Here is a 23,077-nt window from a genome sequence, read left to right as displayed (position 1 = left end):
CGTCATGAAAGAAGGGATAGAGCAGGGAGTGAAGGATGTTTCGGCTTCATCATGGAGGGCTCAGGATTATGTGTTAATACTGTTTTTTTTTCCAACACCCCAGAGAGTTTCGCATTCCGTCTACATTGAAATGCGTATCGCAAGATATTAAACATGACATTTTGATACCCCTTACAAATTCGTGCTTTCTGTGCTTTCGTATAATTTTGTCACCACTTGCTTCTGTAAAGGTGTTATGCGATTGAGCCTAAATAAAAAGCAAAGACATGAAATTTTAAACCTGCGTGGTACGGAACCTCCGGTGGCTGTGCACGGTATCTATGGAGTTTTTTTTTCCTGCATAATTCTACTTTACTACCTACTGTTAGCAGCTGGTGTTTGTACTCTGTGTGCTTTGGGGACGCGCCCAAACATCGTGCTTGGATGTGTGTGCCTGAATACCTTGACGCAGGAACTACACTAAGTTTCATGTTATCAGGAAATCGGGACAGCGATGGTTCGGCCTGAGAATCTCTATATATGTAAGTGCGTTGTAGTTGTAGCGTTAGGCCATCCGGCTACGACGGAACGTATAAGCGCGTGCGCACGCATTTGCTTATAGCTTAAAGCCCTACATCGTAAGATTCGGTAATCGCATGCTTTGTCTATTTTGGAGAATATTCCTCTTTTTTTTTTTCACAAACATGGCATTGAGCACAGAAAATCCTAGTGCCTGTACTACCTGAAGCCGCTAGAAAAGGCCGACTGAGACTGTAGGTTAAAAAAAAATAGATTTTTGTCGCTCTAAGGGGCTCTAAATTTTCGTCGTTTTCTTAGACGCCCGATACGAACTGTTTTTTTTTTTAAAGTAAATGTTAGGTAAAACATATAGATTCCATTGCATGTACGGGAGGTCAGCTAGAACCGAAATCCTGGGACTAAATCCAGTAGGTTATCTGCACGATAAGTTATACCAAAAAACATGACTTCTCGCACTGAAACGATATAGTATAAGCCGAATTGCTTAACGACGCTATAGCTAGCGCATGTCTGAAATTTCTGATAACGGTAGTGCTGTCTCTATTACAGCCCTGTTATCAGTTCTTCGCCTTAGCTTCAAGTACGCGCCGAGTTTCAGAGCCGCAGCGGTACCATTGTGTATGTGCCTGGCTGACCTCGAAGCAAGGCTCGCGCGGCGGCTTGGGACAGGGCACTTGCACGAGTTGGCCCCGTAGCCCTCGTTCCGGCTCTGTGGTTCGAGCGGGACCATAACCACTGTCATGTACAAGTATTGCGTGACACCCTTATCGCGCTCGCTGCTGTTTGTACTGAGTTGCTGGGAGATTAAGGCAACCTTGTCACCTCCATGTAGCGGACGTTTATTTCCTTTGCGCGTTTACTTGGACGTCATATCTTTCGTCCTTGCAGCTTTTGTTTTGTCAGCAGTATCACCTAGCAAACGTTTCGGCGGCATGGAGATCACTCGAAATGCTGGAAGCTCGTTACTGCAAAAAGCGCAAGCAGATCCGTGCTGCTGCATTTTCTGGATCTTGCCGCAGTTACAGAGGGAAGGGGATAATCAAGAAGAGGAAGTTGGGGGGGGGGGAGGGGGGTTGTTAGACTCTCTTTCTTCTTAAGCGACCTCAGTGGGGGGCGCTTCCGATGCTGTGCTCGTTATCTTCAACACCCGCGGTTTCTGTGAGCAGAACAGCAGCAGCCGAGCCGCATAGGCCCCTTCCTTTGGAAGGAGGGGGTAGTGAGTTGGACAGCTCTTCCAACTACTTCTTGGATTTTTTTCGCTGTGTTCGTGCTTCCTCTTCTGGCTTCGCGTCCCCATTGGACCTCTCCCTAGTGACGTAAAATAGTGTTGTTGCCGCGCACGGGCACGGGCGAGGATCAGGGAGACTGGTACTGACCTGAGCCGCAAGAAGGTGCGTAGCACTTCGTATCAGTCCCCTGTCCTTCGACAGGAGACCTTCGACTGCTTTTGAATTGCGTCCCTCGTTTTGCCAGTGAAGCAAGTACCAGACACACGCGTCCTGTAGTTTTACTTGAGCTGCAGTTAAACTCGTGTTATTTCACGTTTTTAATGCATTGTTTGATGAGGAGGAGTGACACGGCGCAAGGCCTCCGTACCAAAACTGAATGTACATTTTAATCACAACTGACGACGCGGCCAGTGAAGAACACTGACCATTACGAGCGTTGGGTCAGAGCTCACACTTCACGAGCCCCTGCAAGAACAACCGACGCGAGTAAACGCTTTGTTTTGTTCTGTCTTCTCGCTTCTGGAACCAGAGTCAGCGTGAAGCTTGCAGTGTCCATTCTCGCTCGTCTTCACCAAAGCCTATCTTTGCTGGAATTCTTTGCCGTCTAAGCTCCACTCTTGGGTCAGCCCCGATTAGAAAAGCACCGCCAATAGAACGGTTAGCCGCGCGAGGTTCTTGATGGGTGGCTGTTCGCATTATATGACAACCGGCAAGCAGGAAATAAAACAAAAACAAACAAGGGTCCATAGATGGCATCTTCTGGGTCTTAGTTTGTGTCCTCAGGGTGATCCGATTACAAAGTAAACGTCACTTGCGCTTAGAACTGGCCAGTCCGGAGCCATAATTGGCAACGCACTTCTGCTTCCGCAGCCAAGCCTGCCATAAAATTACCCCTTGCGGGCTGACTAGACTGGGTTTGCCTCAAAAACCACTGGGTTTGTCTCTGTCGTGTCCGGTCGCTGTGTTGAATGCAGCGAAAGACGCACACGGTACTTTAAGACTTCGTTTATTTAAAGCCGGTGAGGGTGCGACCAGCGTCGACCGAGGCAGGAGCCGAACTGGCCGCCCGAAGAAAGGAGGGAGCGGAGAAGCGTCCACGGGAGGGAGTGGCTTCCCAAAACAGGAGGAGGATGCGGGGGCGCACCATGGGGGGGCATCTGGCGACAGCGTGCGACGAGGGGCAAGTGGTCGTTAGGAGGAGGATGCGAGTGGTCGTTAGGAGGAGGATGCGAGTGGTCGTTAGGAGGAGGATGCGGGGGCGCACACACACAAAAGCAATAAGGGGACACAACACTTCCTTCCCCCTTAGAAAGTTGCCTGGTATCGTGCAGGGGGTCGGCGCTCACGCGTGGAGGCGCGCTGGCTTTGTGCGCTCGGGGGAGAAACACTTGTAGGCTGGCTGTTGTTCGCTGTGTCTCCTAGGTCTGTCCTGGGCGAAGTCTCTTCTTCCGGGAAGAGGTGCCAGGCTATGTGGGAAGATGGTGCACGTGCTCTCTCCGCTGGCGGACAGCTCTCAGACGGCGTCGTAAATCTACGCAGCTGGTTGAGATGTCGGCGTGCTACTGTGCCATGTATGTTGACGAGCCAAGAGCGCAGGCCTATGCGTCTGACAATTGTAGCTTCCTCCCTGCGTGGCTTTTTCAGAAACTGTCGGGCGAGGACGCGCTGCCCCTCATTAAGCGTGCCGCAGCGCGGAATTGCTTTTTCTTCCCGGAACGTCTCTGCCTTTGGCTCGGGGAGGATGGCTGTGAGCTGGGTTCGCATTTCACGCTCGAACATCATTTTCGAGGGGGTCTCGCCTGTTGTGCTCTGAACCGTCGTGTGCTGCTTGAAGAGAAAGCGCGCAAGGCGGCGCTGCAGCGAGCCTGTCTGATCTCTTTCAAGGGCGCGTTTTAGCTCGGCTACGTAGCGCTCGGCTTGTCCGTTTGTCGCTGGGTGGTAGGGGGCCGATGTAACTGATGAGATCCCGTTGTCGCGATAAAACTTGAGGATCTCCGCAGACACAAACGGTGTTCCGTTGTCCGACACTACCTTGCGCGGCAGGCCGAACGTTGCAAATAGTGATCGGAGGTTGTCAATGACTGCTGCCGAAGTCGTCTGTCCCATTTGCCTTATCTCAAGCCACTTTGTGTAGGCATCTACGACCACAAGGAAAGTGCAGCCCTCAATTGGTCCTGCAAAATCAATGTGCAGTGTGTGCCATGGTGTGTCTGGCTTTTCCCATTCTGGGACAGGAGCTTTCGGCGGGGCGCTCCGGCTGCTCTGGCAAGGCTTGCATTCTCGCACCACTGTTTCGATGTCGTTGTCAATGCCAGGCCACCACATGTAGCTTCTGGCACACTTTTTCATTGCAACGATGCCCCGATGTCCGGCGTAGATGAGAGACATAGCTTGTGCGCGTAGTTCTCTCGGCATCACAACTCGGGACCCAAATATGATGCAGCCGCGATGGGTGCTCAACTCTGTAGCTCGCCTGCGGTAAGCGTCGAAGTTGTCCCCTTTGAGTTTATGCACGTTGCCTTGTTGAACAGCTGTGTAAACTAGCCGGAGAGCTGCGCACTTCTGCGTAGATGCTGCAACTGTGCCTGCTGTAAGCGGAGGTTCTGGCAGTGCTTCGAACATCAGAACGTCTCCTGGTGGAAATGGTTCGTCAACAGTTGCGTCTAGTGGCAGACGGCTTAGCGCATCGGCGTTTTGATGTTTACTCCCATTGCGGTAGACCAGAGCGTAGTCGTACGCTGAGAGTTTGATGCACCAACGTGTCATTCGCGGAGACAAAGTTGGTGGCATAGGCCTTTGTGGTCCCAGAATGCCCAATAGCGGTCGGTGATCGGTTATAAAGGTCACCTTCCGGCCGGCAATGTACTGGTGAAAATGTGTCGCCGCGTAGACGATGGCTAGCCCTTCTTTGTCAAGTTGCGCGTAGTTGCGTTCTGCTTGCGACAACGTACGTGAGGCGAAGGCGATGGGAGCTTCCCTTCCTTGCTCGTCAGTTTGCGATAGAACCGCGCCGACTCCGTACGGTGATGCGTCGCAAGCCAAAAGCAGAGGCTTCCTTTCGTCGTAGTGGCGGAGGACTGTACATCTTCGAATCAGGTCTTTCAGGGCATCGAATGACCGCTGATGGCGTGGCGACCATGTCCATGTCACATCTTTCCGAAGGAGTTGGTATAAGTCGTTGGCCACGGTAGCTCTTTGTTCCAAGAACCGGTCGTAGAACGTCAAGAGTCCGAGAAAAGCCTGTAGCTCCTGCTTGTTTGTTGGAGCTCGTGCTTCTGTGATCGCTCGCACTTTGTCCTCGGTAGGGTGAATGCCTTCCGCATTAATTCGGTGTCCCAGAAATTGCACCTCTGGCACCGCAAAACAGCACTTCGATTTGCTTATGCACAAATTAGCGTTTGCTAGCCTTTCGAGAACGAGCTCTAGGCGCACTGCATGCTCTTCAGTGGAAGTGCCACTGATGATGACATCGTCAAGGTAGACACAAACTCCTGGGATGCCCTGAAGCACTGTCTCCATGAATTTTTGAAATATGGCCGGGGCTGCAGCTACGCCAAAAGGCAGTCGCTTGACTTTGTACAAGCCTTTCAGTGTGTTAATTGCCAATAATTCAGCAGTTGACTCGCTCACCTTCAGCTGCTGATACGCCTGGGTGAGGTCCAATGTGCTGAAGACTCTTGCGCCACGTAGTACACTGAATACTTCTTCAGGTGTCGGTAGCGGGTAAGAGGACGCTTTAGTCGCAAGATTGACGGTGCTCCGGTAGTCTCCGCAGAGGCGTATGGTTCCGTTCTTCTTGCGAACTACGACAAGTGGTGTGGCCCATTCTGAATGCTGCGTCGGCTCGATGACACCTTGCTGCTCCAGTTTGTCCAACTCTTTTTCAACTGAATCTCGGAGAGCAAACGGCACCGGCCTGGCCTTCAGAAATTTGGGTTGCGCGTTGTCCAACAACTCCAGTGTGACCGGGGGCCCTTCGTTTCCTGGAATCTCTTCCGAGAATACTCTTTCGTATTTCTCTTGCAGTTGCTCAACCATGTTCTGGCTCGGCGTCTGGTGTATGCCGCATATCATCACGCCTAGTGGAGAAAACCAGTTTCTCCCTAGAAGGCTTGATCCTGTGCCCTTCACAACAAGCAGAGGTAGCGTATGGGTCTGGCCGTTGTAGTTAACCTGCACGTTGGCAGAGCCCAATAGTGGCAGATTCTGTCCTGACCACGTTCGCAGGTGCGTGTCGTCTTGTTGCAGGGCGGGTGCGTCAGATGGCCATGAAGTTCGGAACGTGTCCTCACTGATCAGAGTACAGGCTGCGCCGGAGTCCACCTCGAACTTAATCAGCTGGTGATGTACGCTTACTTCTGTAAAAATCTTCGGTCGCGTGCCGAGATTCATGGTGTTCAGGTCGTACAACACAGATGGTGTTGCTGATGTTGTTCCATGGAGATCAGATAGCGGCGTATTCTTTGAGGCGTTGACGCTGTGATTAGGCTGGGAAGGTGACTTTATCTTGGCAAGTCTCCGTTTCGTAATGCATGCTCTTTCGATATGCCCTCGCTTGTGGCAAAAATTACACGTGGCTGACTGGAATCGACATCCCTGGGGGTTGTGTTGGTCGTCACACCGCCAGCAGCGTTGTGCCTTTTTGACCGATTTTACAACAACAGAAGGCTTGCGCACCTGGTTGCTTGTCTGGTGTACCGGCTCGGTGTTCCGGCGAATCCCTCTCTGCTGGTGACCGGCGCTCTCCGCTCGAACGGCGATGTCGTAAGCTTTGCTGAATGTGAGGTCCTTCTCAGCGAACAGGCGCTGCTGCAGTGACTCGTCACTCAGTCCGCACACAAATCTGTCGCGTAACATCACGTCCAAGGGAAGCATGGTGGTGTTAGCAGAAGAAGCTGCGTCTCCCTCCTGCCCGGTAGCTGTTGTCGACAGCGTTCCAAAATTGCAGTCGGCAGCGAGCTTCTTGAGCGCGGCTACGTAGGCGCTCACAGTTTCTCCTCCCAGTTGATCTCGTCGTTGGAAGCGAGCCCGGCTGTAGACCTCGGATGGCCTTGGGTCGTAGTGCTTTTGCAGCGCTTTTACGATGTCGTCGTAAGACACTGCCGCTGGTGTGCTTGGCTGAATAAGGGCGCAGACAGTATCGTAGGTCTGCTCCCCGCACAGCGTCAGCAGGTTGGCCCTCTTCAAGGCTGGGTCTGTGATGTTGTTAGCTTCAAAGTAGAACTGAAGGCGTCCAACCCACGATGACCACGATGAGCCGTTGAACTCTGGTATCTGATTGGGAAACCCTCGCGTAGCCATGGCTTGTCAATAGCGTTGCGTAGCGCGGGTCGAATCCACTTTCTCGTCGCCACTGTCGTGTCCGGTCGCTGTGTTGAATGCAGCGAAAGACGCACACGGTACTTTAAGACTTCGTTTATTTAAAGCCGATGAGGGTGCGACCAGCGTCGACCGAGGCAGGAGCCGAACTGGCCGCCCGAAGAAAGGAGGGAGCGGAGAAGCGTCCACGGGAGGGAGTGGCTTCCCAAAACAGGAGGAGGATGCGGGGGCGCACCATGGGGGGGCATCTGGCGACAGCGTGCGACGAGGGGCAAGTGGTCGTTAGGAGGAGGATGCGAGTGGTCGTTAGGAGGAGGATGCGAGTGGTCGTTAGGAGGAGGATGCGGGGCGCACACACACAAAAGCAATAAGGGGACACAACAGTCTCAAGATGCAACTCTGTGCTGGCGCGCTTTAGCGCAGGGAGTAGCTAGGATGCGCGCGGCGCAGGTGTTCGCGCTAGCGGCTTCGACTGACTAACTTTTCGTCGTGGGTTATACAGCACCCAAAGGGTGGAGCCCCTTAGTCTAGAGCCTCGTTAGCTGCTGCATTCCAGCTTGCCCGGCCGATCAGTCTGCGCTGATTGTCCGGTTCTGTGCTGGAAAGATCGGACAGAGGGACGGGCTGGGAGTATTCCCAAGTAGAATGATAAAAGTTTGGGTGTCCTCAGCAGCCAGAGGAATCGCTGTGGGTATCTGGTTTGAAAGAAGATGGTTTTAGCGCGAGGCTAGGAAAGGTGTTAAGTTTGAAGCTGGTACCATTTGGCGGTTTCTTCACGGGTACGTTTCGCGCGTGGTAGAGGGGGAGTTTCACGGGATAGCCTGTGGTGTTGTATTATGTCTGTGTACGTAAGTGGGATACTTTCCACCAAGTCTGGGTTGTGTTGGCCCTCCGCTGGTACCCGGAGGGCGAGGTCACAGACTGTGGAAGTTGAAGGTTTCTTTGTGATTTCAAAAAAGTTACAAATATACACAGCGAGAGATCTCAAGGTACAAGACAGCAGGTGGCACCTCCCATGAGAATAAATTTCACTACACCACTAATCAGAAAACAAGTTAAACAGATCAAACTGCACGAATAATAGTGCGAAGCAACACACGACAATAAATAGCAAGGCAGACAGTATATACAGAAGAAAATACAATTACACACTGCAGGATATGTACATAGGTTATATACCGTGATACATAGGATAAATAACATTGGTGTAATGAAAATCACATATTAAGAAGGAAAAGTTTTAATTTGTACTTAAACAAAGAACATATATTAGTTTACTTGATGTCCAAATTTAAAGAAATTCCAAAATGATGGGATCGAAAATTGAAGGCATTGTTTACTGTAGTTAGTTCTGACCTTGGGAAGTAGAAGGTTATCACGCAGCGCGAACCGTGTGATATTGTTGTTTGTGATCATGTCGAGGAAAAAGATGCTTAGCGGGAGTTGACGATGAAGAACCTTAAAAAAACAGAATACTGATATTATAAAGATAAATGGCGGAGATGGGTAGAGCCTTTAAATCCATGAACAAAATGCGCGAGGGTGAGGTTCCAGGAGAAGATGATGCGCATGGCTTGCTTTTGAAGATTTATTAACGGCCAGAGATGAATCTGATAAGCGTTACCCCAGGATGAAACGCCCTAGTTTAAGTGGCTATAGAAAAATGCGTAGTAAAGGGATGATAATGTACGGATAGGGAAATAACGTGCTCATTACAAAGGAGAGACGCATGCCCAGGTGTCCAGACCAGGTGGACTTCGATGTCCACCAGTTTTTGCTCTGCAGCGCACTATTACAGTACAAAAGGGCTTTCGTAGAATGTTCCCCACTCTCGCTTCTATTTGTTCTATCGTTGGTTCGGCACAGGTGTCCACCCAGAAGTGAGACAGTTACTGCGCATTTTGTACTACCTCTTCTTTAATTAGCTTCATAAACCAATCCCAAGAAATTTGGACAACCGCTTCTAGCTTGCACGGCTACCAGCGCGTTCCACGTAGCGTTGAACGCTCAAAATCACCGCGGGAATTTCGAATGTCTGGTACATTCCACTGATTTTCTGTGGCCGTCAGAAATAGTTGGCGTGAGCGCTGAAAACACTTTATAGGGCAGATTTTACTGCGAGGAGAAGGAATCGTCCATAATAATCACCGTGTCTACGCAGGATCCATCGGGACTCTCCAGTTACCTCAAAATTACAAGTCAAAAACATCCCTATTGAGTTACGCGGCATTCGCTACTAGTGGCCAATAGGCAACGCAGGCCATTCATGTGTAGGGTCTTTGTTGTGCGCACGTGGTTCTGTCGTAGCCTGATTCTGAGGCCAAGCGGCGGTGCTAAGTTTTGCCTTAAGGCTTACGCATGAATGCACCGTTTGTAATGCATCTTACTAGTTTTTCTTGCTTTGTTACCAGTGCCCACCTGCGCTGCGAAGGCTGGCCGAGCATTCAACTTCGCTCCTGGCTTGAACCCGCTTTGTGGAAAACGTTCGCTCTTCAGTGTGTGCGATTTATAACTCTTTGCAGTGACTAAACGCTGGTAAGCGCATGCAAATACATCTCAGTATTGCGGTCACGTGTCAGCCCACCGTTTTTGACGCGGCAGTTGTCCGCGTCTTGTTGTCGCGCTTACACGAGAAAAACGAAAAGAAACAGGAAAGCGTCTCTGGTAAGTTATATCGCGCCCGCATGAAGCAAGATAACGGCGCCCGCTCTCCAGAGAGTGCGGCTATATCTCTTGCGGAGAGCGATGTCTTTCTGGCAGTAACACAGTGCCTACCTTCCCGCTCACCGTGCGGTTGTGAGAGGAAGGCCACTGCAAGACAAACATTGCGTTTCCACTGATTCCCACGGTCTTGTTTTGGCCAGAAAGGTGAACCAGGCGACGATGACGGCCCTGCGAATGCTGTTCCTGTGGCAGGTGAGCCTGGTGCTCACTACCGACATCTACGCAGCTGTCGCGTAAGTTTCGCCTGACTGCGAGGTTCAAATACCCGCATTTTTTTTTATTTCACTCTGTATAGCGTGTCGCTTTTGACCAGCGGTCCTTAATTACTTCAGACGCAGCTCGCCATTTCTATTCAAGTGCAACGTATTTTCTATCTGGAAATTTCGTACAAGCTTAGGAAAGCCAACTACTTTAGCAACGCAAAACACCGACTGTTTATTTCCTATAGGCATGTGAAAAATTTTGTATGTGCAGTCAGAACGGTCGGAGAATGGAAATACCAGGATTCGTCAGATAAGCGTCAGAGGGAACGGGGTGTCACGTATTTGTTTTGAAACATGCACATGGCACATGCAGCTGAAAGTAAAATTACTGTAAGTACTTGCTGCGTTCACTAGCTGGCGCAAAATAATAATAAAAAACATCCTGTATAGTTGCGACATGAAGAGTTTCGACATATGTCTGAGGCAAAGAAAACGCTGCTAACTGGAGATCAATAAAAAAAAAAAAGCAGCGGGTCTGCGACGTGCACGATTGTGCATATAGCGACAGAAAGCGACAACAGCCGCCCTACAAGGCATGAACGTGGGGCTTAAGGGCAGCTGAGCGTGAGCTTCGCGTACTGGTCGCAAATGACAACGCCATGTTAATCCCTCAGGAAAGCCGAGGAGCTGAAAAAAAAAGAGAGAGAGAGTTTAATCGAGTAGTGATGGAGAGGAGTATTAGCAGAGGTGTGCAGAAGGGAATCTTGTTTGTTACACATTGTTATGGCTCAGTGGTTAAGGCCATCGGCTACTGAGCAGGAGCAGCAAGATTTGAACCTAGCCTCGGCGGCCGCGTTTCAGTGCTAGCGAAACGCAAAAAGCGACCATGCGCTGTGCGATGTCAGTGCACGTTAAAGATCTCCAGGTGGTCGAAGTTATACTTGAACCCTCGACTCTTTCTCTCTTTATTTTTTCACCCCACCTTCCTCCCTTTCCTTACGGCGCGGTTGACGTGTTTTCCGAGAAGTCATAGAGGTACTGCGCCATTTCCTTTTCTCAAAACCCAGTTTTGTTACGGCCTGTTCTAAATGCGGGGTAAATGCTCTCTCAAGCATGGAGAGCCGTTGTGAGATTTCATCTCGGCAACAGGGAACGCTGACACTATTTTTAAAGGTACACTGAGGGCAACCCCACTGAAACATTATTATCAGTAAGAAATTACTCTTTGGCTCTTTCTGGCAATGACAGCGTTGGTCTGGCCACAAAATTATGGCTGAGAAAATTGAATTTTAAAAATTTCTTGCCTCTCGATTCAAACTCGCGGCTGTTTGCCGCCATTTTGAAGTGAAAGACAGTGTAGCGTAGCCTCTGAGATCCGCGTTGCAAAATACGATGTCAACGCACGCAGTTTAGTTGCGAAATCGGCCGGGAGATAGCGACACCTATATTTCGTTTGTTTCTTTCTAGCTTATAAAAGCTTCGTTTTCGCTCAGAGTGGTTTCTTTTTAATTAGCACGCAACCCAATCGATCCAGTCCAACTTCAATTTGTCCTCATATGTCCGTCTAACTAGTTTGTCTAACGACACAAGGCTAGCTTACGGTAAGTTAGGCAGATTTCGCCCCATATGTCGTGATAGGCCATTAGAATTTGAATTATCAGTGCAACCAGGAAATGGTGCAGTTTTTCTCGCAAAATTTAAGTAAGGATGAATTTCCACCTCAGTGTTACGCGTATACCTTACAAGACAGATTTATGTTGGTGGACGGTGAAGCGCGTCACTGCTGCTCAGAGAAACTGGTTTAATTTTTAAGTGACCAGACAAGGCCGCTTCTTGTATAGTGCTTCTCTCCTCAGCAACGGTTGCGATGAAACAATTACACACCTCCTCTGTGACTGCCCTCGCTTTGAGCGAGAGCGCGGTTTCCTGACTGCTACTCTCTACCACTTGGACTCGCGTCCTCTAACAGAGTCCAAGGTTCTGGGGCCTTGGACACAACCTTCCTCACAAAGCAAATTGGTGAAGGCACTCCTAAGATTCTTAAAGGACACGGGGTTATATTCCCGTCTATAATCTTTGAGTTTTTAGTGCACACCCTCTGTCCCCTTCAAATAGTGGTCGATGGACACCTGGAAAACTCATTTCATTGAGGCTCTTTTTCCTTTTTTCCCCTTTGTTCCCCTCACAAAGTGTAGGGTAGCCAACTGGGCGTCGCCTGGTTAACCTCCCTGCCTTTCCGTCCATTTTTTTTTCTCTCTCTCTCTCTCTCCTCAGCAAGCACTGCGTTCGCGACGGCGGAGAAATATAACAGCCGCATAGGTTCGGAACGCGAGGTATATTAAGTGAGGCGAAATTTGCTGCTGCTGGCCAACTGAATTGTCCGAGCATGTACTTTTGGGATTGTTTTGTTACCGTCGGTAAACAGAAAAAAAGAGCGCTGCGCAAGACGAGGGCGTCGAAAAGAGAAGAACGGGACGAGAGCTCACTTACAACTATGGTTTACTGAGGCGCATTTCAGCAGATAAATGTTTCGGCACTTGTTCACATGCGAACTGGACGTAGTTTATGTGACCTTTGTCACCTGCTGTAATGTGTATACAGGACACACAGGCAAGTGTAATAATGATCCCACGTGACAGTATGACTTCGTATCTGGCTTTGCTCATTAAAAATGTGACCTCGATTGCACGGCAGAATTTGAGGGAATTAGGTTTAACCATAAGGCCGAACACGTTGCTGCTCGTGAGCTTTAAGAAACGTATCATATTAGCAGGAAGCGGAACCAGAGCAGCAACTACACACATGCCTTGTTGCGCGATAAACAGTTTCAAGTTTTTAGCAAAGCGTTTTAGCGAGCCCTCATCGTGGGCGCACAATGTGATTCTGTTTTATGCCTGCTAGCTTGGCAATAAGACTGCGCCTCTTGCTCAGACTATTTACTGGTTAGCCGTGATCCCCAATAAGCTAGTTTTCAACAGAGTGCTAGTCACGTTCGTTCCTTCTCCATGTCTTCGTCTTGAACCGCACTCTTAACTTTTGCTGACTTGTCCGGTTGTGATTTCTTCGTGTTTTCTTCTCCGAGACGAGCTCGTGAGATCTGTGATTTGTGAATACAAGGGAGGGTACTGCGCACAAAAAGACAAGGACAAGAAGATAACACAACAAGCGCAGACTCGCGACTGTAATGAGCATGTAATGAGACTCGACTGTAATGAGACTCGCGAAGTCTGTAATGAGCAAAAAAAAAAATACTGATAGGCTGTTCACTCTTGTGCTGAAAGAAGTGAGAACAATTACTTTACCACCGAAGTTTATAATGGCCTGCCATGCAGGCAAGAAAATCCCGACGTCAACCCAAGATGCGGATCTTCAGGCGACGGTGCATCGGGCAAGCCGGCTGCCTGCACGAAGGCCCACAGCTCTGTCAAGTATGAAATGAGCTCTCTTCTTTGGTTTTTGCATCCTGCTTTGAGAGGGCCTTATCACTGCCAGTGGCCGCAGTGGAAGTGCTTTCGAGGGTTATTGGAGCAAAGCAGAGGCAAACACTGTAGGCATCTGCGATTCAAGCGAGGCACTCGTTCCGAGTCGACTCAAGGTGTGTACCGCTGTCCACTTGCCGACACCAGGGGCGAACTTGCGGTAAAACGTACGCACAGAAAATAATTCAGAATAAGAATTATAGGACTAATAAGAATTAAGAATGAGAATAAGACACATAAATAATTGATCTAACTTTACTCCGAGGATAAGCGGCAACGCCGTTTGAAATAATAAAAAAGGACCAGAAGGTAAGCAAATATTTGGATACGAATAAATTTTGAAGCCTCCCGGTCGTATACCTGTAGTAGGAGTAAAAAGGTGAGAGCTTGACACCGACGCATGATGCGACGATTTGTTGCTCATATTTTGCTGCATTTAATTATTTTAAAGCAATGCAGTTATTTTTTTCTTTCATGCATCTGCTACGTGGTATTTTTTCCCATGTTCACCGTGGTAGTAACAATGGTTCGCTTTGCATGCTGCACGAATTGTTCAAGATGGCATTGCTCGCCATTAATAAACGCTCAGGAGCTAAAACGGGTCCGGATTGGCTGCAGTTAGGCGTTACGATTGCGTAGCCTCGAATTTGAGAAGTGCGCCTTAAAACACACGTCAGTAACACTTTTTCTTCGTTGCCCCATTGCACAACACAGCATGTGAGTTTTCTTTTTTTTTTTTGCGTTGACGTCAATAAGAAGGTGAGAAAGACAAGTCTGCGTGTAATAAGTACCTGTGTAGAATGGCAGACGTAGACGAAAAATTGGTTCTTTTCTGCATCTCTTCGCCCGAACTCTGGACGACGGTGCAGGAATGAGGCTATACACAGCCATGACACCTCCACTTAGCGCACCGAAACTTTACGTCCCTCTCCCATTAAATCTTCTGTACCGGTCAGGACACATATCTATCCTGAATGTTCGGTGCTGCACGTGTGGAACGGTGCTTTCTCGTTCTAATCTCGCCAATGTTTTCTGATGATTCGGCGACGTGAGGCGTTATCGGCGAGGGACATTGACCTACATTACGCTTGGAGAGAAGCGCTATATTCTTGCGTTTATTGCGTTCAAGGTCGCTGCGAAATGAAAAGATGCCTCTAGGCAGCCTCTCGTCCCACGCGTCGTACTGTAGCTTCTTTGACGTCTTCCACAGCTGTACTGCGCTGAAAACCGCTGTAAATTCCGGACAAGTGAAGCTAAGCGGATAAGCAGAAAGTCAAGGTGTAAAGGTGTCAAGACGCAAAAATGCGTCTACTGCCTCCGCTTGGCTGTCGCTGTGACGCTGGGCTCGCATGAAAAGGTCAAAGCGATGTGTCTCCGTAACTAGAGATGAAGCCTGCGCAATGGGAATGTCTGAACCTGTCAGGTGAGCTGCGCAAACAACGTACTGATGTGGATGCCGCACGTGAGACCAAGTGGAGATACAAAAAAAAACAAGAAACAGTAACGATATTTAAAACAGGGTAAGGGTGATTGTAGCGAAAGCAAAAGTGTTGCTCATAGCTAGCGATCGAGAGATGAATACAATGGAAATGAATGCTGTGTCTATATCAGAGCGAAAGGCAATTGTTGACGACTATTTTCACTGAACGACGTTGTACTAAGTTCGCTTTATCGAGAACAGTAAATTTATTTTCTGATCAGGCGACTTGCACATAAATGTCAAATGATCAGTGTAAGGGATCGTTAGTGTACTCCGGGTCATCGGGACGCGGCTGGGAGCGCTCAAAGCGAAGCGTCTCCTTTCTCGGAACGCGGCCGCTCGCGAACGCGCCGGCAAGTACGGGTGTCCCCCCACCCGCGGTACCGATTCGCACACGTGCTGGCACGAATGTGTATTTGTGTTTGTTTTTATTTTTATTTTGTGGTGGAGAGAACGTTCTACTCCGCACATGCTGGCACGACCGTGCGTTTGTTTTTCTGGAAAGGGTGTTACCCTACGGTAGTTGGAGGGCTGACCATGCTCTCGATTAGCCAATGATATGAAGAATGTAGAATGATTGGGTGCTACGGAATGTGGGCCGGGCCTTTAGGGCTTTAAAACTGGGCCCCGGAGCCGGAAGCGGGGTTCTGGGCTAAGGTGAGATGCAACGCATCTTCGGCAACGCCGAGTAGGGGCCTCCCCTAGTATCAGCCAGATCCACGTTTTTGTGTTGTTTTGTATCTTTGTGCCCTTTAATGTCTCCAGTGCCTTAACTTGTATCTATTGTAAAATACTGTACATAAAATTTGAAGTGTTCGCCTTACCCCTGCGTCTCAACTGAACACAAGACCGTCTCTGACGGGCACCCCTGGTGCGAAGAGCTTCAGTCTTCCAGTTGGAATAAACCGTCTCCGACGGGGCACCCCTGGTGCAAGGAGAGTAGAAGAACCTGTGAAACTTTACTGGCGCAGTCGACGAGGATCCTGCGGCCATCGGAAGACGGCGCAGGAGGAAGACTGAGGGCAGGGAGAAAGGCGACGGTCAGGCGACAGCAGCGTTCGAGAAAGGACCTGCGGAGAGACGGCGGCAAGGACGCAAGGACCACGGCAGTAGTCCAGCGACGCGAGACTGCGTCCGGTCAAGGATAAAAACGCGTCGACAACTCGACGGTCACCGGCGGGTCGCAGCAAGTGACGACAGTGGGCACAGGACCAGCGGCGTACGGCAGTTCATCGCAGCGTCCGGTGAAAGTGGCGGTGGACTGCGACGCCAAGGAGCTGGCAATGCGGATCGACGCATCGAAACTGTGAGTTTCCTTCGTCGCATTGTTAGCGTCCCTGTGCATGTATTCGAGCTGGTAGGACAGTTGAGGGATACAGACGGCGGTATGGAGAGTTATCCATGCCAGCCCTCACTCGATGTGAGGTACCAGGTTGAGTTAGCGAAGGCGCGCTTAGCGGACCTTCAGGCTCAACTTTCGAAAGTAAATGGCGGAAAGGCTCTGCTTCGCGAGGAAGAACCTCAGGATGTTAAGTATGTCTTGAAGGTTATAGAAGCAAGACGCCAGCAGGTAGAGCTCGAGATCTCTCAGATCAAGGAGAGTAGAAGAGCCAGTCAATCAGCCACGGAGAACTGCTCCGAGTCCCGAGAGATGAGGCCGCCTGTGCTGGAAGACAAAGACTTATGGTGCTCAAGCACAGGTGGAGGAAAGAGCAGTCAGGTCGCTGTAGGTAATCAGCCGATATGCGCGGACACCTCTTTGTTGGGAAATGCCGCAGAGAGCGAAAACGAGATTTCTGAAGGAATCACAGCTTCGCCACTGCGGGCGGCTAGCAAAGAAAAAGAGCAGCCCAATTCTGATGGTCTAGGGCCAGTCGAGACCAAATTGTCCGAAACCAAGCAGGAGAGTGATCTAATTCCTGCAGGCTCTATGACTAAGATTGTGACCTCCGACACGGAGCTAGTAACCGGTGAAAATCTGGCGTTGCTGCAAACACACACTGTGTCGGCCATAGGGCATGAAGTGCCCCGTAGCGTTCCTGGTGACAACAGCTCTACATCCGAGGCAGAGAGCGGAGGTGGGCCCGCTGGGCCGACCGGGCAGAGCGCCGCGCAGTTGTCGAACGCACCCGGTGTGTGCCCGGCCAGGTCAGTCGAGGACCCGGAAATGAGTGGCGACTTGCCGCAAGGCAAGCTCGGGTCAAGTGACTGTCAGGGAGCTCATGGAGCCTCGGAGTTAGACGATGCCACGAAGCCGGCAAATGCCTATCAAGCAGGGAACGGCAACATCAGTGTTTGCTCGTGGAGGAACGGGGCAAATGGTTCCAAGCGAGGCGAAGTAGCAGGAGGCAAGGGCGTGGCTTTCAAATTGAAAGTCGCTGCGTGGAGAAGTACGTTCCGTGCTGCAGTATGCCAGATCAAGAGTAGCAAAACCGGCGTCAGTGGTACGGTTAGACAGGGCAGGGGCTATGCTCCTTATGCAGCGCGCGGCTCGTACCGGCGCGCCAGAGAGAGCGGGCCCTCAGGTGCGTCGTGGGGTCAAAGATTTGGACTTATCGAGGACCAGGACGTTGTTTTCGATCCTGGAGGGCACCAATTTTTGAATTCTTGCCCTGCTGTGGCACCAGCCTAATGAGCCGAGTGGCAGTTAGGCGTTAATTGTGTTGAGACGCGTAGTGGCTCGAACGCACACAGGGACGCTCGGTGCGACTAAGGAGGCTCACGTGGCCACTTGCGGACGTCGTGCGAGTGCTACTGAACGCTCAAGTTGCGAGTGTCTGTGTGTGTGCGTGTGCTCGTTCGCGAGCAGGACGAGGGTGTCTACTTGGTGGTGGTGAACTGGGTGCAACCCACCAACTTGGACGCTGTGTTACGGCGCACGGCAGGCATGCCAATGGGTGTATTTTAGTGTGCAATTTGCTTGTTTTCTTGGTGCCCGTAAGCATTTTCTGTAATGTGTTGGTGCGCGTGTGCATTATTTTGCTTTTGGTTTTGTCGCTGCCAGTACTTGTGTAGCTGCGGCATGTCACCTACAGGGTGGTTTTGTGACCCGTACCGATCCCTTCTTTTTATAATTCTAAAAGTGGCATTTGAGCCCTTTGTAGAATCTTGGGAAGGGCGTGTAAGGGATCGTTAGTGTACTCCGGGTCATCGGGACGCGGCTGGGAGCGCTCAAAGCGAAGCGTCTCCTTTCTCGGAACGCGGCCGCTCGCGAACGCGCCGGCAAGTACGGGTGTCCCCCCACCCGCGGTACCGATTCGCACACGTGCTGGCACGAATGTGTATTTGTGTTTGTTTTTATTTTTATTTTGTGGTGGAGAGAACCTTCTACTCCGCACATGCTGGCACGACCGTGCGTTTGTTTTTCTGGAAAGGGTGTTACCCTACGGTAGTTGGAGGGCTGACCATGCTCTCGATTAGCCAATGATATGAAGAATGTAAAATGATTGGGTACTACGGAATGTGGGCCGGGCCTTTAGGGCTTTAAAACTGGGCCCCTGAGCCGGAAGCGGGGTTCTGGGCTAAGGTGAGATGCAACGCATCTTCGGCAACGCCGAGTAGGGGCCTCCCCTAGTATTAGCCAGATCCACCTTTTTGTTGTTTGGTTTGTCCTTTTTGCTGCTTAATGTGTCTAGTGCCTTAACTTGTATCTATTGTAAAATACTGTACATAAAATTTGAAGTGTTCGCCTTACCCCTGCGTCTCAACTGAACACAAGACCGTCTCTGACGGGGCACCCCTGGTGCGAAGAGCTTCAGTCTTCCAGCAGTAGCAAGAGGAAGTAGCACGTACACACGCACTAGGACGCAAACACAACGCTAAATACCATGGTAAAAAACCACAAAAGCACTAAAAACCACCTATTTAAGGGGATCACAGTACTGGACGATATCAAAAAACTTTAGCACAAATTTACTTCAGTAGAGTTAGTTTTTGGGCTAGTTGGTATACTTGATTTAAACTCATATTTTTTCAGCGCACACGGCCAAAGAAAAGAAGCAGGCCGTGTGCCGTTGCGCTGAAAAACTATGAGTTTAAATTTAGCACAAATATAACAGTAGACTTTAAATGATAATTAGGTGAGATGTCACATTACCTTCGTTGTGGTAGAGACATACGGTTTTAAGCGTTTAAACGTCTTTAACTTTCCTACCTTCCTTTGCTTCTTTTTCTCCAGAACGTTTTACAAATCCGGTACGAGAAACCCCGCGGAAGGAAACCTAGCCTCTTGACGCCACTCTCCCCGATTCTACCGACCCCATAAATGGGGCACACTACGTATAAAGTGACATAAACTTACGAGAGAAAAAGTTTAACACGGCCGCCTCTTCGAGTTTTTAATGCCAACGCAGTTGCAGCCGGCAAAGTCGTGCACAGGTGCTTGTGCGTGTTTATTGTGCGCCTATTGAAAGACGTGCGTCTCCGAACTGCGCTGCCTCTCACATAGGCTCGCCTCTACCTGATGGAAACACGAAGATACCTTACGATGCGAGCAATATGATCGGCGGCGCCGGGGAGCTCCGGCGATGATTTCCGGTCGGTGCGCAGTCTCACTGCGGCGGGAGCGCAGTCCAAAGCGCGTGTTCCAGCTTCTACAAAGGGTAGCAGTCGCGTTGCACTGCTTGCCACAATCGTAGAAAGCTAAAATTCCGGCTTAGTTACTGCGAAGTTACTACTCGAACGTTCCATTGAAAAAGCAAAAAAAGTAATCTTACGGCGTGTGGCTGCCGTCTGGCCGACGAATCACCATCCTGACTTGGGGAGGACATTCAACAGCAGCTGACCTGGCGTCACGCTAGCCACAACCCAACGTGAACGCGGCAGACAAGGAGAAGAGTCTTGTCGGGCTTAAAAGAAGATCAAGGCTTAGTGCGGACCCGGAAGAGCAGCCCGCACGCGCTGATGAGACGTTACCAGCGGTCGCAGTGGTTTGTTCCTCCGCTGTCAGCATTGAAACGATGACGATGTGGAGCTTCTGGCACCGAGTAGACGACCCTCTGGAAATGTCCTTTTGATGCAACTGCTGCAGCATCGTCGTGTTTAAGTAGCCCCTGTCGACATGCGGTTGGTGGCACTGCTCTTGCTTCTTCTGAAGGCGGGTCCGCTGGCTGGATTCCGATCGGGCGCCGTTAAAGGGTGAGCCCATGTTAGCCTTCAGAAGTGTGGAGATTGTGCTTCTTCTTGTGCCCTGAAAAGCCAAATCTGAAACACTGTTATTGAACTTCTTTCCGCTGTTGATCGTTGATTTGCGTTTCTTTCGGACGGCGCGAACGGAGCGCAAATGTAAGTTGATCTCGTCTACCGCATAGAAACGCGTGCTACTGGCTGTTTCGGCATGTTTCCATAAATTATACAATGTTTCCCAGGACTTGACAGTGACTACTAAGAATTTCTTGAGCTGGGAGTGGTTTGCCTGACTGGCAGTGTTGCGTCGCGCTGCAAAGCTTGTTCGGATATTCAGGGGTTTGACAGCTGATTGCGTGTGGCATCACTGCTGAGAAAGCTCACGGCATTTAAGGACCCAAAACGAACGAAATAAAATTTTTTTCTTGAAGATTTATTTCTGCCGCACCTAGCTGCTCACTTTGTGAGCTCAAGCATAATGAAATTACGAGATTAATCTGATAGTAGCGTAGAACGGTGCCTTTTGCTGGGCTAGTTGGTGTGACATTGTGTTCAGAAAAGTAAAAACAGCGCCAAATTTTACACAAACACAAAAAAATTTAGCGCTGTTTTTACTTTCCTGAACACAAAGTAGCGTAGAAGTCAGAAACATGAAACCAGCGATATGATTTTCACCGAATGAGTAAGAAGAATAGTGCTACCACCTGCTAAAACACCGTAATCAGTGAAACGCAGTCTTGATTGGCTAAAAAAGAAACCTGTACTGTCAGTTTCTGGCATTGCTACGTATGCAGAGTAGCAAGAAAGGCTGTTATGACAAATGTAAGATTTCATGTAACTGTTCACGTTGAAATGAAGTGATTTAAAATCCGGCCCGAAGCATCTACTTGAAACGCTTACCTCGAAGAAAAACAGCTTAACGTTCACAAGGACACAGAAAGGGAAGATGAGACACAGGCGCTGACTTACAACTGAAGTTTTATTATTCTGAGACTTCGGTAAAGTGCAAAATGAAAAGCTGGCATGGTAGCTTCAAGCGAAGGATACTTCCTTTTGCTACCCCAAAGCAAATCAAGCTGGAGTCCTTCAGTATGTGTGTCGGGTAATAAATTGCAGCAGCAGTGTCATCTTTTGAGGTAACTGGCAAGACGAGAGCGTGAAATAATTAGCACCGACACGATAATTCTTCTTCAGTTATCTGTCGCAAGGATCCCCAGGGAGATAGATGACCATGCCGCAGCATATTTAGATACCCTTTCTTCTCTCCTGACCCTTCTTATGACCATTTGAACAGAAAAAAAAACAAGGCGCCTCTGCAACTGTTTCGTATATCTGGGAAGGAGGAAGCACACTTTACTGATCACCGGAGATGTCCGCCTGCAGTATATCTGGATTATTTAATTGTTCTAGTATAACAGAGGATGTTGAGAGCAATGTGACGTTTAAGTTGCAACCTTTTTTTCCTTCCCAGAAAACAGTGTAATATTGCTTGGATCCTAAAGAAGGGTCTAGTTGAAGCTGAAAAGAAAAAAAAGAAATAGTATGATTAAGAAACATGCATTTGCCAGACATATACACACAGATGAACACCTACGCAGGCAAACGAAACTAAATCTGACTTCAGAAACCTCTAAGAAGTTGAATACCATTGCAGGAAATGCCACAGCCACGCGGACTTTTTTGGTACCATTCCTGTTTCAATTTCGTACAACCTCACTGCGCCACTATGATATCATTGAAGAGAAGAACATTGTTTATTTTAATGATCGAATCAAACCACTAAATACTCAAAAAAGGAGAAATTTAAGGGTGCCTAAACTTATCGCAAGTGATATATACCGAGCATGCTTATTCGAAGTTTGAGTGTTATTCTAAGCGGATTGTCTGGGTGTAGTCGCAAACGCACGTTGGACATGGAGCTAGACTAGCTTAGGCTTATATGGCCTAAGCTAGTCTATGAAGCTTATCTTCGCAATTACGAGCTTTGCGTACTGCTTTAACGTGGCAGCAGTAAAGCAAAAATCCGTTGAGTAAATGTCAGAGATAGAAATGAAAGTTGGACAAAACATCCAACCCACTGGAGCTGTACAGGTAACACCAGAAAATATGTTTTTCTCTGCCGCCACCGCAAAAAGCATATGAGCTGCGATATGTGTACTTACGATAGATGGCGAAGCGTTGGAAGGGGTAAGGCTACACATCCACTCAGGACAAATAGTGACCGCAGATCCGGACCACACAAATCAAAGAACTAGGTGAATAAGAATGAGGTGGAGCGCAGTAGGCAGATATTCTCAGTTCATGAATGGCAGTCTACCAGTACTTCACAAGAGAAGAACATATAATAGCTGTATCTTATCGGTACTCTCCTATGGGGCAGAAATGTGGAGGCTAACGAAAAGGGTTAAACCTAAACTGAAGACAACGCAGTGAGCTATTGAAAGGAAGATGGTAGGTGTAATGTTGAGAGACAGGAAAATGGCAGAGTGGGTCAGGGAACAAATTAGAGTTAATGACATCCTAGTCGGTATCAAGAAGAAGAAATGGGCTTGGGCGGGGCAGGTAATGCAAAGGCAAGATAATCGATGCTCGTTAAGGGTAACGGGCTGGATTCCATAGAAGGCAAGCATTGCAGTGGGAGGCAGAAAGTCAGCTGAGCGGATGGGTTTAAGAAGTGTGAAGGTATAAGGTGGCCGCAGCTAGAGCGGGACACAGTTAATTGAACAGACGTGGAAGAGGCCTTAGTTTAGTAGTGGACGTAGTTAGGCTGATGATGGTGTGGAGTTGGTTTCAGGGCAAGACTAAAGCTAAAGACAAAGCTGTTGCTTTCGGTCAACTTTTTTGATTTGCATTGCGGAGTTATTACATCGTAGCAGTTCTTATAATCTTCATCATCATCTTCTTCTTCAGCCTAAGTGCGTCTTCTGGAGGACAAAGGCTTCGCCCACTGACGTCACATTAACCTTGTCTCAAGGAAGCTGTAACTTATGGCGCATAGGA

At 49.2% G+C, this 23,077-nt stretch overlaps 1 protein-coding gene and 1 long non-coding RNA gene across 6 annotated transcripts in view; one reads left to right on the top strand and one right to left on the bottom strand.

Moving 5' to 3' along the window:
* Positions 1 to 1,660: 1,660 nt before the first annotated feature.
* LOC149339253 (venom serine carboxypeptidase-like) overlaps positions 1,661 to 23,077 on the top strand; it is a 32,839-nt gene continuing 11,422 nt past the window's right edge. The window contains exons 1-3 of one of the 4 annotated variants that reach the window (XM_089548005.1): positions 1,661 to 1,910; positions 9,936 to 10,024; positions 13,327 to 13,422. In XM_089548005.1, coding sequence (XP_089404131.1) covers positions 9,951 to 10,024; positions 13,327 to 13,422 — 170 coding nt within the window. In that variant the 5' untranslated portion in view covers positions 1,661 to 1,910; positions 9,936 to 9,950. Of the gene's footprint in view, positions 1,911 to 9,931; positions 10,025 to 13,326; positions 13,423 to 19,499; positions 20,090 to 23,077 lie in introns of those variants that run through there. The other 3 variants (XM_089548003.1, XM_089548007.1, XM_089548006.1) reach the window with 3 other exon arrangements.
* Positions 21,038 to 23,077, bottom strand: part of LOC149339251 (uncharacterized) — a 65,496-nt gene continuing 63,456 nt past the window's right edge. For both annotated transcript variants that reach the window (XR_016283497.1, XR_016283498.1), the window contains one exon: positions 21,038 to 21,595. This is a non-coding gene — a long non-coding RNA (uncharacterized LOC149339251). The remainder of the gene's footprint in view (positions 21,596 to 23,077) is intronic.

This window comes from Amblyomma mixtum, chromosome 6, assembly GCF_055824585.1.
Source record: "Amblyomma mixtum isolate Tamu chromosome 6, ASM5582458v1, whole genome shotgun sequence".
In the NCBI taxonomy this organism is placed as follows: domain Eukaryota; kingdom Metazoa; phylum Arthropoda; class Arachnida; order Ixodida; family Ixodidae; genus Amblyomma; species Amblyomma mixtum.
The sequence above is the reverse complement of the archived record's forward strand: the minus strand, read 5'-3'. Positions and strand labels throughout refer to the sequence as shown.